Here is a 13,937-nt window from a genome sequence, read left to right as displayed (position 1 = left end):
ATATTTTATTAGCAGATTGATTCATTATTAGCCTGAGTTTCTTTGTGAAAGTGTGTATTTGAATTTCCAAGCATGCTGGAAGTCACAGCAGGCTATTATAGTTCAGAAGCTCATGGTCTATATTATAGTAACATGAGTAGTTTTTCATTGCAAAGGTAATAAATCTAGGCGCTATCATACTATGCTACATCATATATAACAGAGTCTTTTAGCTGAAGATATATAAGCACCTTGTTGCTTAAATAATGCAACACATTTGAAGCTATCCATATCCCTTTGACTAGTACCTGCCCCAAACTACTTAAAATCTAATACTCCCAACTTGGAACCCAAACTAAATTAATGAATAGCAATTTTTTAGAATAATTATTATTGACACTAGTATTGTTGGCATTGCTTCAAAACACCATGGGTGGATGTTCAGTACCATCCATAGTAGGTAAATAGTTAAAATGAGATGTGGAAAAACTGCTTGTTTCACAGTAAATTGCTGGTTTCCTAGATGCCAGTCTCATGTTTTAACGTTCATTTAAAAGATGGATTCACAAGCTGTGCAATAAAAGCTATATATAAAATGAAGGCACCTTTTCATGTTGTGCTTGGTTTCATCTAGGTATATGGTGGTTTATTGTGCATGTTCCTGGAATCTGCTCTTAGTGCCTTACTGCTTATGCAAACAGCCAGTCACAATAAATCAGTGCATCAGGCTGCTTAAAAGCTCTGTGGGTAATTCAGCCTCCTGCAGCAGTGAAGGACTAAATTGCACCAGATGGCCCAGGAAAGGACTTACAATCCAGCTGCACCTGTTGATTTCCAAATGTTATAGAAAGAGGAGGATCCTGGCCCTGATGACTTCTGATAAATCATGATTCCACTTTCTAACACTGCTTCTAACCTCAGCTTCTTTCAGAATTTCCAGTATTCCAAAATACTTCAATTTTGATAAAATATGGGAGATGGGGCAGAGGAGGAGGCCAGGAGTTTACTTTGATTAAGATGGCAGTGAGTTCATCTTAATGTGCCCTTTTATACTAAGTGGAGATTTGGGTTGGGTTTTACTTTACCTTAATCAGGGGTTGTCCTTCCCTGGCCCTGCACCTACTGCTGAATTTTAAGGGCTTTGAATCCTCACACACCATATAAGATTGCGGCAGTTGGGAGGTCTAGGAAAGGTTAACCTGGCTCTCTGCAGTGATGTCCCTTGCAGCAGTGTCCTGCCCTGCCTCTGCTCCACATGACCAGAGGCACAAGTCCCCTGTCTCCATTCCAGTTCCTGAGTGGGTAAACTCTATCAGGTTTGGCCCTGGGGAGTGGCCTTTGATGTTTGGGGATTAAGTTGTGGCATTCCAGCTGAAATGGTTAGCTGCCACTGACCTAAACCATCTAGCTCTCTGACCTTTCCTCTCCCCTTTCTCTGCGAGTTGCTTCATCCCTTTTCCAGCCATATAACATGCCACTGTTAAAATCACCCCTCCCAGCCTGCCAACCTGTCCGCATCCTTCCCCATCCGTTGCATCTGTTCACTAAAATGCATTTAAATGTCTTGTCCTCACATTCCAAGCCCCACAATACTGCCTCTCTCTGCTTAACTTCTATTGTCTAAATTTGTGGTGTTCTTGCTCTATGTGCCACTAAAATACCAATCACTTTTTTTCTCTTTCACTTCTCTTCAAAGGTTCTTCATCCTGCCACTCTCTCCTGTGGCTCCCCCTCTTTACAGGTCCTATAGATTTCCCCCTTATCCAGTTTTCTTTCCCAGTAATCTCTTTCCTATTGTGGGTGGGGTAAGTGGGAAAGCATGCCATATTTACTTGAATACAAAACAAGTTTTTTTCCCCCCAAGTTGCACAGGGGAAAGAGTCCTTTGTCTAATAATCACATGCAAATAAATCTCACTAAATACATTATCTATCATTAAACTGATTGCCTTCTATGATTCAGATAACTGGCTCTGTGGATGTGGGGAAAGCCATGGACATAATATACCTTGACTTTGGCAAGGCTTTGATATAGTCTCCCACAGCATTCTTGCAAGTAAGCTGAGGAAGTATGAATTGGAAGAATGGGTTGTAATGTAGATAGAAAGCTGGCTGGCTGTCAGACTCCAGTGGGTAGTGATCAATGACTCAAGGTCTAGTTGGAAGTTGGTATCAAATGGAGTGCCCCAGGGTTTGGTCCTGGGCTAGTTTTGTTTAATATCTGCATCAACAACCTGGAAGATGGGATGGATTGTACTCTCAGCAAGTTCACAGATGACACCAACCTGGGTGCTATAATAGATACGCTGGAGGGTAGAGCTAGGATTCAGAGTGACCTAAACAAATTGGAGGATTGGAGCAAAAGAAATCTCATGAGGGTCAGCAACGACAAGTACAAAGTCCTGTAATTAGGACAGAAGAATCCCTTGCACCACTGCAGCCTGGGGACTGACTGGCTAAGCAGCAGGTCTGCAGAAAAGGACCTGGGGGTGGACAGTAAGCTTGATATGAGTCAGAAGTGAGCCCTTGTTGCCAAGAAGGCTGATGACATACTGGGCTGTACTAGTAGGAGTGTTGCCAGCAGATTGAGGAAAGTGATTATTCCCCTGTATTCTGCACTGGTGAGGCCACATCTGGAATCCTGTGGATCATTCCAGCCAGGTTTTAAATAAAACCAGTTTATTTCTGGGTTTGTTTCTATAGTGGGGGGCCCAAAACAGGACTGGGTGCCCCACTATAGAAGGGATGTGGACAAGTTAGCGAGTGTCCAGCGGAGGGCAACAAAAATGACTTGAGGGCTGGGGCACATGACTTCTGAGGAAAAGCTGAGGCTGAGGGAACTGAGTTTATTGTGTCTGCAGAAGAGAAGACTGAGAGGGGATTTGATAGCAGCCTTCAGCTACCTGAAGGGTGGTTGCAAAGAGGATGAAGCTAGTCTATTGTCAGTGGTGACAGATAATAGAACAAGGAGCAATGGTCTCAGGTTGCAGCAGGTAAGGTTTAGGTTGGGTATTAGGAAAAACTTGCTCATTAGGAGGGTGATGAAGCACTGGAACAGGTTACCTAGACAGGTGGTAGAATCTCCATCCTTGCAGATTTTTAAGACCTGGCTAAACAAATCCCTGGCTGAAATGATCTAGTTGAACTAGATGACCTCCTGCGGACCCTTCCAACCCTAATTCTCTACAATTCTGTTATTCTAAATTGATTAAATGCAGCCAGCACTAACATGACTATAAAACACATGTCCCACTTTGGGCAAACATGCTGATGAGAACCGTTTTTTTGGGTTGCATCTTACGTGCAAGTCCCAGGCCTGGAAGACTTGGAGTTCAGATGCCCCCTAATCTTGCTTGCTCCAAGTCAAAGGTCCAAGGAGCAGCTAGAGGAAAAGTGCAAAAGCAGTAGGCCTGTGTGAAGCGGCAAGTATTTGATTCAGATTTGGATTTGGCAGATTTGGAGGGACAGTGATTCGATTTGGTGATTCAAATCACTCTTCTGATTTGATTTAGCCAAATTGGATCCACAGATTTGGTGCCGTTTTGGAGATTCGGCCATAGACTAAACAGGCAGCAGTCCTTGATGCTGGTCACAGCTGCCTCCAGCTGGTAAATCTATTGTGGTGGGTGGAGGGGCAGATCAACGCCCCCACAGCGAGGGAGGGGCTGGGGACTCGGGCTGAGGCAGGCACTGCCCAGGGATTGGGTAGAGTGGCTCTTGCTGCTGTGCGCCACTGGTTTGGGAGCTGCTTGTGCGCTGGTTTGTCCAGCAGCTCTCACCACTGCTCCCGCCACTGGTCTGGGAGGGCATGGGGTGAGGGTGTATGGCTGTGCAGGGCGGGTGGGGCCAGGGCTGTGCCAGACAGAAGGCAGAAGGCACTGGGAGCAGTGGCTTGCCCAGCCAATGCAGGGCTGGCATGAGACTGAGCCACTGCGCTGCCTCCGGACAAGCGACATGTAGCGGCGAGAGCCAGCCTGGGGTCCATGCACCTCCTGGACGAACAGCGGCTTTGCCCCAGCTAAGTGAGCGACAATGGGACATGGGGGGGGGGGGGGGGATGTGCCACCCCAAAACTCGCTGCAACCCCCTTATAGCTGGTTTGGCTCACGCCGCTTGTCCGGAGGCAGTGCAGTGGCTCAGTCTCATGCTGGCCCCATACCAGCTGGGGGAGCAGTGGGGTGGGGGCATAGCCTCGACTCCTACCACCTTCTGCCTTCCATCCAGCACGGCCCTGGCCCTGCCCCTGCCCCTGCCTGCCCTGCACAGATCTTGGGCCACACGCCCCCACTGCATGCCCTCCCAGACTAGGTGGCGGGAGCAGCAGTGAGAGCTGCTGGACAAGCCGCCACATGAGCAGGTCCCAGACTGTAGGGGCATAGTGGCGTGAGCCACCCCCCCCTGCCTGGGCAGCACTTGCCCCAGCCTGGTTCCCAGCCCCAGCTGGGATCCCTCCCTTGCTGTGGGGGTGTTGATCTACCCCTCCTCCCCGGCCCCCCCGCCTGGCCCTTCCCTCCCTCCTCCACATACCATAACAGACTTACCAGCTGGAGGCAGCCGTGTCCACCGTTGAGGACTGCTGCCTGTTTAGTCTATGGCTGAATCTCCAAAGTGGCCCAGAATCTTTTCCAAATCGATTTGGAGGCTTCCGGCTCGATTTGAACCTTTTTAATGGGTCTCATGATTCGATTCAGATTTGGAGATTTGTCTGCCAAATTGTGCCAAGGCTCCCCCAAATAGAAGTGGCTACTGAAGTTTTGCACAGCCCTAAAAAGCAGTTCCCCATTGCCACAAAATGATGGGAACCTACCACAAGGATAGGTTAGTGCAGCTCATCAGAAGAAGACATATGGTAGTATCCACTAAGTGCAGTCCTCTTCACTGCTGACTCTTTTTCAAGTCATGGTGAGTCATGACATTGCATGCAGATTACCCAGAATGCCACTGTCAGCCCCTCTGAGCCTGGCACATATGATTGGTGTGGTTGCATAAAAAGCTGGACCAGGATGCCCTGTGTCTCGTCTACATATACATTTTTGGAGCATTCCATGACTTGTGACATGAACACCCAGTCCAGTGATGAGTGAGGGTTAATTATTCCTTTGTAGAAGGTATCCGGAGTCCACATATGTTCCGAACAGTGCTGAGGTGTGGGGTCACCATGGCTTGATATGCTGTTGACTGGTGGGGCCCAGCCCAGTGAACTGCGTAGTAAGCCATGAGCCTTTGGCTTTGGACTAATATTGTGCATAGTTTGAGCTACATATAAGTAGATGTCAAACTGCTGCTCAAACATGTGCTTAAAGAAGTACCTATGCTAAAACTTGCAGCAATTTTTTTTTTTAAAAAGGTAAATGCATTAATTCTGAATAAATTAAGTGCACAGGTATCATATGCAAATTGCTACTGTGAGGTTTAATTTCAAGGTTATCAAGGTTGTTTTCAAATTGCTTCTCACTTTCATGCGCTCAGGGAGAACAGAGTCTGACAGTAAGAGTATGGGGGATGGGGGGAGAAGGGGCTGCTAGGGCAAAAAGTTGGGAGGAAGCAGAGAGTAAAGGGCTACTTGACCCCTCAGATTTATTTTCCCTGCTGTAGCAATGGGAGATAGACAAATTAAATGCAAAGCTCCAATAATTAGATTCTTTACCTGGAAGATAATGGCAAATTTATAGAATTTCCATATATAGAATCTAATTATTGGGGGTAGTCTTTTATTCAAGTAAATACGGTACTTGCTGCTGAAGTGTATGGACTTTGTCAACGTGCCCCATTAATGAAGTACTATAGTCTTTTAGTAACAATGAGTAATGGCTTGACTCAACGTAACCTTCCCACAAAGCCTATGATGAAAATACCTGTTTTGATGCGTTTTGAATTGCATAAAGATTGCAAATACTACCATTCCTTTTTAAATGCTTTGGATAGTTAAGCATTTCACCTAACAAGATCTAAGTCTGCTGGTGGTTAAGACTGCAGTTTCAGCCCTATCTTCTGTATTTATTATAAGCCAGCTGCTTTTATATCTTGTACAAATTCCACATTGTTTTAATTACTGAGATTGTTTTGAGCTAGCACCCTAGATACAGCATCAGTCAATTATGAATGCAGCCTGGGTTTCAAAGTCCATTCAAATACTGGAAATAATTGGCTGCTTTGCAAAGTAGCTAGAAATGTTTGTACTTAATTAGGCTTTAGTCTTGCTGTTTTTAAAGAACCGCCTCCTCCCCCATACACTGTGCTAAGCAAAACCTAACTATGTGAAGCTGCATTCAAAATATACGGAAGGCTATCTGGAAAGAAGACTCTTTGTTGTTTTTGTAAGTAAATTATATGATCAGTTTATATTCAGTATTTATGTAGTGCCTGTACTCAGAAATAAGACAAGGTCCTTGTTCCAAAGAAGTTATAAAATAATATCCATAGTGAACCTCTAAAAGCAACCTAACTTCCTCAAGATTGACAGACCCTAAATCTCAAAAATCTCATGTTACTGTTTTAAAATGTAACAATCGTTATTACAAGCTCTGAAATCATTGTTAACTTACCTGGTGACATGCTATGCTAGCAGAAGAAACTTAGGGTTGCCACTTTGTTTGGATTGCGTAGATATGTGTTTACTCCCTGAGTTTTTCCCCCTCTACCTTTCTTCATTTTAATGAGTAGGCAAAGGTTGACACTTGCAATATCTATTCCCATCGTTTTTACAAGAACAGAACAGGTAGGCAGCACATATGGAGTGTACACCAGCAATTCCAACACAAAGTAAGCAAGTCTAGTTTTAGTTTTATCTTGAAGGAGAGGCAGACATTTAGGAGCTTTGTGCTTTTTTATATATTTTTTGTTCAAAGATAGGCAAAAAGGAGGACATTGTATTGTTGATCGTTCTCAAGAGGGGCCATTGTTCTGGTCATGCCTAGCAGTGTGCCATTTTGAGCTGTCATTTTCATTCTGCGCTCTGCTTCTAAATAGTTTATAACGTACTAATTTTAAGGTCCTTGCAAAGGTAAGATGCTCGTTTAAGGTTTGCATGCTTTGTTGCATCATGCCCTCATTTTAAGCAATTTCGCAGACTATCACTTGTTTCTAGTAGAGCGAATAGTGGAATTAGTGGGAAATTCTTACTTCTCTAAGTAACTTAGAAATATTTTATTATGATCTGTAGTACAATGTGCAGGCCACTCTGTATTTATGCTGAACAGTGGCATTAGTACCAGTTATTTGTGTACTAAAATCTTTGACTTGGACACTGTTCCACATTGTTAACATCTCAAAATATTCTTTTCTTTGAGGTGACCATGGTACAGTGTTTCTCGTTTGTGTAGATAGAGCTGGGAGCACCCTGTCAAGGTCTCCTGATGCTCTCTAAGATCCTTTTTCAAATTTCTGATAACTTTGCTACAGTGTAATCACCGGGGCTGAAATTTTCTGTCAGAACATATTTTGGAAAAGTTTAGCCAAAATGGTTCCTTGTTCTGAGAACTGGGCTAAGGGGAAAATATATTATTAAAAATACTGATGAACTTTTTAACAGCTTTAGCATCCTATGTCCGGTGCAGAGAACAGAAATTTTGTTCTGTGGAGGGGGTGGAGAAGATATATGACTGGAGCTGGAGGCTAGAGGGAGGCAGAGAGAAAATAGGGATGTGAAAGGTTCAATGTTTAAACGTTTGAACAGTAATTATATTTATACCGGTAATGCATTGCTGGTTAATGTTTAGCATGGGGCACAGTCTGGCAGGGAAGGGAAGTGGTGCGGTGCCTTAGGAACAGGAAGGCGGCAGGGCAGGCAGGAGGGAAGAAGGAGGAGGGGAAGGGAAGGGACAAGGAGGGGATTAATACCCGTAGCCTGTGAGCTTAAAGAGGAAAATAGCAGGCAGCCTAATGACTCAGCGGTCAACAGTTAAAAAATTAGCTGCTCGTTCATCGGTCCTCACTCCCTCCCTGTGCACCAGAGGCTGCAGTGGGCTGGGAAAGCTCCTAGCCTGTTGCTGCTGCCCATGGCTTTACGTGGGCTGTGTTGTCTGGCGGGGCTTGCTACCACATTTTCCCCCAGTCAAAGGCCCCGGGGAAGTGGTTCCCAGCAGCAGCTGTGTCCAAGCTGCTGTATTATTGGTTAACCATTTAACTGATCCGGTTAGAGGAGGTTAAACAGATAATTGTTTAGATGATATTTACATCCCGAAGTGAAATGGGGATTGGCAGCTAATAAAGGAGACTGGAATAGGATTGAAAGGAGCATGGGATTATGTAAACCCCCCCCCCCCAAAAATGCATAAACTCAGGAGGGATATTAATGACAGGATGGACATCAGCTGCTTTAAAGCAGACCTGCAATGCACATTCACCTTCATCTTGAAATGGAGTTTTTATTGATTTCATAGAATCCAATAGTTTTCTGGAGATCCTTTTAGCATTGCAGATTTGCTCTTGTGTTGTGTGGGAAGTTCTATATGCTGACTCTGGTTAGGTCAGAGAGTATTAGAGAAGTATCATATCCAAGGCTTTATGAAAGTTGCCTTTTTGTCAGTAGGATTTGGGAATCCTTTGGCAGTTGGTTGTGACTTTCAGAAGCACAAGAGCAATGTTTGAGTTTCTTGCCTTGAGATTACACTTGCATTCAATTGGGATAGAAAAAAAGTGAATGTTGTATATGGAAATACCTGGAATAGATTATGGTTGGTTGAAGCCAAGGATGGACAATGGAATAAAAATTGGTGGAACTGGACCAAGCTGTTGTTTTTAGGTTTAGATCCATATTTTCTATATGTATTTTCTTTATAATTTTTACACTTTCTTTTTCCCTTCACTATAAAAGGGTGATGGATTTGAGTTCTGATTGTTTTGGCTGGGGGAGCCCAGGCTTTTGGTCTTCAGTTTTTGTGAAACATAAGAGTACTGAGCCTCGTAAGTATAATCTCCCATCTAGGAAATGCTCACGTGACTTTTATATTGAAGACGGCTGAAAAACTCTGTATTTGGAAATGTCTATACCTCGTGGCAAAACCTAATAAATAGTTTCCAAGGATGTTTTCACAAATCTTTGTAAACCTGTATCCCTACTCCCAAATGTTGGGAAAGTTTGGGTTCTCTGGAGAGCAGTTTTAACTCTGTGCCTTGGGCCCATTTCTAGGTCATATAGTATTTTGAATACCTGCCGAGGCCTTGGCCATTATATAATGTGGCAAGTATTGTATAAAACAAATATTGAAGTCTTGATATACTTTAATCAATTAACTGCTAAATACACACAGAATATCTGCCACCACCACTTCGCTTTGAAAGCAGTTCTAATTTAGACATTCAGAGTTCATCTAGCTATACTGTTCTCCCTTTCTGAATAGTAATTTTATGTTTGCCTCTTATGAGGACGTAAATTTGCCTAGTTTAAAATGAATTGTTTGATTATATGATGGTATTGATTACGCAGTTGTTAAAAGGAGTAATTGATTTGTTTCCACAGTGGTCCTGGAGAGAGAAATGGAAGAAGAAAAAGAAGCAGCAAAGTAGCAGCAGAAGAAATGCCAGTGAAAAGAAAAAAGGCTAGACTTAACCATGAGGACTCTTTTGTGCCATTAGATACTGGCCTTTCTTTGGCAGAGGATGAAGAGTTGGTACTACATCTGCTCAACAGTCATAGCTAATTATTTCCAAGTGTTCCCCCCCTTCCCCTGGTCATCTTCACTCTTATGTCAACTGTCTGCACAAAAATCAATATGGTATCAGGGCAGATGGGTACCAGCAGACACTGATAAATGAGTTCTGTGCACAAGAGACCTGCCTCAGATCAGCTAGTAGATTATATACAAGGCTTTCTTCTTTATGGAGTATATACAGAGTGCTTGGTTTTGGGATTATGAAGATTTCTAAGGCTACTTTCCAATCTACATCCCTTGATGACATTTTGTAAAAGCACATTTATAATTGCAAAATCTTCAGGTTTTGAAGGAATTAATTACCTTGTAATTTTTATCTTGCTTAAATACAAATAGCTTAGTGTACTCCAGAATGAACCTTTCTTGACTTTGGCAGGTTTGTTATCTCAAAAATTAAAGAAAGCAGACTAGCGTTATTAAAGAAGATTATTTTTGAAAGCTCAGATAGTGACCAATAAATCAAAATACAAAATAAAATGCAAATGTTTTTTCTTTGTATAATAGCACATTTATTTAAAATCTTTTAATAAAGCTCTGGAAGTTTGGAATAAACTAATTTGTATCTTTTGAGCTTCCTTGTGAAATCAGTTCAGTCTCTGTAGCCAGTTATCATTTTCCTTACAGTTCTCTGTTAGAGCATTCCAGAAAATAATCTAATTCTGCCAAACCATTTTATCAGCTAAAACTATGCATCTTGTGGCTTGATTTCTAATCCCAGATAAGATAGCACATACTATTTCTTTGTAAAATACAGGAACAATATGGTAATAGTCCTCTGAATATCTGAGACCAGAAATAAACCTGCAAGGTTGTGACTAGACGTAATGAGAAGCAGGGTATTTAGCTTTGCATTCTGGCATATTGTTAAGTTACACTCTGCTAAACATTTTGTAATGATCTGCCTCACTTTCCTAAAAAATGTCAAAGATTTCTGGGAGTGATGGAGGACTGGTAGTTCTAGTCTATGGCAGATTTTTATGCATGTTTTCAGCATATGTTCTGCATCCTTACTAGCTACAATTGGGTTCTTCCAGTTTTGGGTTTATCTTAGTAGTGATGTGGCTCGTGTGTGCAAATGCAGCTAAGCGGTAACCACAGGACTCAGATTTTATTGTGATCTGGGATGGCATATTCAGTTGGGTGTGTCAACAGAAAAGTCATCTGCCCTCAGTGTTGCTCATTTATTTGGAACACAGATGTGATGACTTGAAGATTCTCAGCACGCACCATTTATGGATTCTTCTTGAGGTTGTGATTTTGTTGCATCATTGAATGTCTCTGTTTTTGGAGTTCTTTACATGCTGTGAGGGTTGTTATGCATCATTCAGAGCCAGGCCAGTGGAGAGTTTTTAAACCTTCATAGCTGCCATTCACCTGGGAGCACTATAAGATGATGTGCTGGTTGAAGCCTATGGAACCTAATCCAGCCAAGTACAGGTCAATCGCATCTTATGTGGGGGTTAGGTGCTGAAGTTAGTGTGCAAGGCAAAAATTGGCAAAAATCAGCAAAAATCAAGGTGGGAGGGGGTGCGGGGCTTGAGTTTGCACGCAGTGCCGTGCTTAGAGCTGTGCAGCCAGCAGCAGCGGCGCAGCGCGGGGTGGTGGTGGGGATGGCTGCATGCCGCCTGGCCACCACCACACTGCTGTTGCTGCCTCCCAGCGGCCGGCCACACAGCTCCAGGCATGGCTCCATGGTGACAGCGGGAGGTTTTGGAGGCAGTGGCTGTCACTGCCATAATAGGCCTCCAGGTAAGCGGCAGTGCCGCCGTGGGCAAGCTCAAGCCCCCCCCCCCCCCGCGCGTATAGTTGAATTTGCACAAGTTAGATGCGCGTAAGATGCAACTGACCTGTAATATGGGAGGGAGTTTGGAGCAAGATGACTTCCCCAGAAACAGAATGAGGGGAACAGGTGTTAATGGTGAGTGTCAAAACCCAGAGTTTGAGAGACTTCAGGGATGCGGTGGAGGGTGAGGGGTGGCAATCGCAGTGATGGATTTGGCTTAACTTCAGGATTGCTGAGGAAGGTGGAAATTGAAAGACAGATGTTTGTCTTCTTTGGATTCAAAGCAGATACCATATGCAAAATGAGGGCATCATGAGCTTTCTAGAGGACTCTGACCTAAACCCAGAGTATGCTCAAATGTTGAGAAAACTGGGGCAAAGAAATGTGTATTGATATTTATTACAATAAAGAGTCAATATTAATACAGTTAACCAAGTATTAAATTATTGAAATAAGTTTTTTGTGTCCTGCAAATTCTGTTCAGTAGCAAGATTTGCAGTTTTCTTGTGTGCCTGCCTCCTTCACTCCACTACCACTACCGCTATACACTTGCTGTTCAGTGATGACAAACAGTGAAATGAAGATTGTTGTTGGCTTTAAAACCAGTAAAAATGCTACAGAGTGAGCACAGTATTGAAAAGAGCTCTGGGAAAATTGAAGATTTCATTTACAAACTCAATTCATCTGATGGTGGACAAACATTGAAAAGCCTTGAAATTGTCTGGAAACAGAATAGGAGGGAAAATGGGTTATCCAAAAATGATGCAATTGCAAACCAATATCTGGACCTTTACTAGTGTCAAAAGAATACAGAGAAAAACAAATAATGCAATGAGGGAGATGAACTTTAAAGCAACTACAGGATGGCTAAAAAATTTCAAGGCAAACCATGGCATCCACAGTTGCATCCCCATGAGCGGGAATGTTCATTTCCCCAGGGATGGATAGCAGCAGCACATATTTGTTTCCCTGGGGACAAATATGTGCCACTGCTAGTTGTCCTAGGGCAGGGCAGGGCAGATTGTCCTGGTTGGGGTAGTGGAGGATGAGGCCAACACTTGGGCTGGACCCAGCAGCCTTACCTGGGGCTCTGGGGGCCTTCCGGGGCTGCAGCGTTGGCGATCCAGGTGCACAGAGCCTGGCTGCCAGCCGGAGAGTTGACTTTGGCCAGCCAGGTTCTAGTTTTGGGCAGCACACGCTACAACTATGTGCACTGTACCACTTTTTTTGGCTGTGGGATTTTTTTTTTTTACACCTGAATCTCCCTGTGTCAAAAAAACACTGCCATGCTGCAAATGAGCAGCATGGCAAATGTGTGTATGTGTGGCGCTTGTGGTTTGCAGCACCACGGACAGGTTTGCGGTACTGCAAACCACACGTGAGTACTCATGTGGATACACCCTAAGAGCCTAAATAGACAGTGAAACCTTTCTGGCTGACTGAGCTGCCACCAGTATATTTAAAACTTTTCCTGATATTTTGGAAGCCAGAACTTAACACTTGATAATGGTGCTGTAATGCTGATGAAACTGTGCTTAAGTGGAAACCTACCTCACAGAATTAACTGCATCTCAACATTAAGGCCAGAGACAAACGATGAACACCCCACTGTGCTGGCATGTTCAATGGATTTCATGGACATTAGGGCTGGAAGGGACCTTGTGAGATCATCAGGTCCAGCCCCCTGCCCAAGGGGCAGGAAGTCAGCTGGGGTCAGATCACCCCAGCAAGATAAGCATCAAGCATTTCTTAAAGGTATCCAGAGTACCTTCTGGGGAAAACACCTACTCTGGATACCTTTAAGAAACACTTGGATGCTTATCTTGCTGGGGTGATCTGACCTCAGCTGTTGTAGATATATAAATAGCACTGGAACAAACCACTTGCCATTGCTTTTTATCAGCAAAGAAGGGATTCCTCATTCCTTCAATAATGTGCATAAGAATTGTCTTGCTATCTGTTATATGCATCAGACACATGCCAGGATGGATACTGCACTTTTCTTGAACTGTTTCTCATAGTGGGGGGTTTTCCCCTAGAGTCTAAGACCTCAACACCATTTATCTACCTCACAACCTTCTTTCTTGACAATGTCTTAGTCATCCTTCACCTGACTTACTCAGGGCTGAAGATGGGACAATCTACTTCAAACTTTGCCACCAAATATAACCTCTTTTTCAAGGAGTGGATCAGGATGTCATTAACACATTCACAGTAGTACTAAATAAGGAGCTCCTATACAATTATTTTCCTACTAACGCTACAGAACAAGAAGAATTAATTTTGCAAATGACTACATGTAAGAGACATGACCACTGATGCACAGAGCATAGTTTTGTTCACAACACTACAATGTTTGTGGAGGAGCTATGGATGCTGTTACTGATGAATGAATTCATGAAGAAGAGTCTGATGCATCCCCAGGTATTGTGGGTAAAATTCGTCACATGAGCGGCTTCAGTGACGTCAAAAATAGTTATGTAATGATACAGACCTGGCATATCAAGTCATGAATATTGATCA

At 43.5% G+C, this 13,937-nt stretch overlaps 1 protein-coding gene across 1 annotated transcript in view; it reads left to right on the top strand.

Moving 5' to 3' along the window:
* Positions 1-10,201, top strand: part of DDX10 (DEAD-box helicase 10) — a 337,218-nt gene extending 327,017 nt beyond the window's left edge. The window contains exon 18 of the mRNA XM_014600713.3: positions 9,439-10,201. Coding sequence (XP_014456199.1) covers positions 9,439-9,619 — 181 coding nt within the window. The 3' untranslated portion in view covers positions 9,620-10,201. The remainder of the gene's footprint in view (positions 1-9,438) is intronic.
* Positions 10,202-13,937: the final 3,736 nt, after the last annotated feature.

This window comes from Alligator mississippiensis, chromosome 1 (genome assembly GCF_030867095.1).
Source record: "Alligator mississippiensis isolate rAllMis1 chromosome 1, rAllMis1, whole genome shotgun sequence".
Lineage (NCBI taxonomy): Eukaryota > Metazoa > Chordata > Crocodylia > Alligatoridae > Alligator > Alligator mississippiensis.
This window is presented reverse-complemented; position numbering and strand designations above follow the sequence as displayed.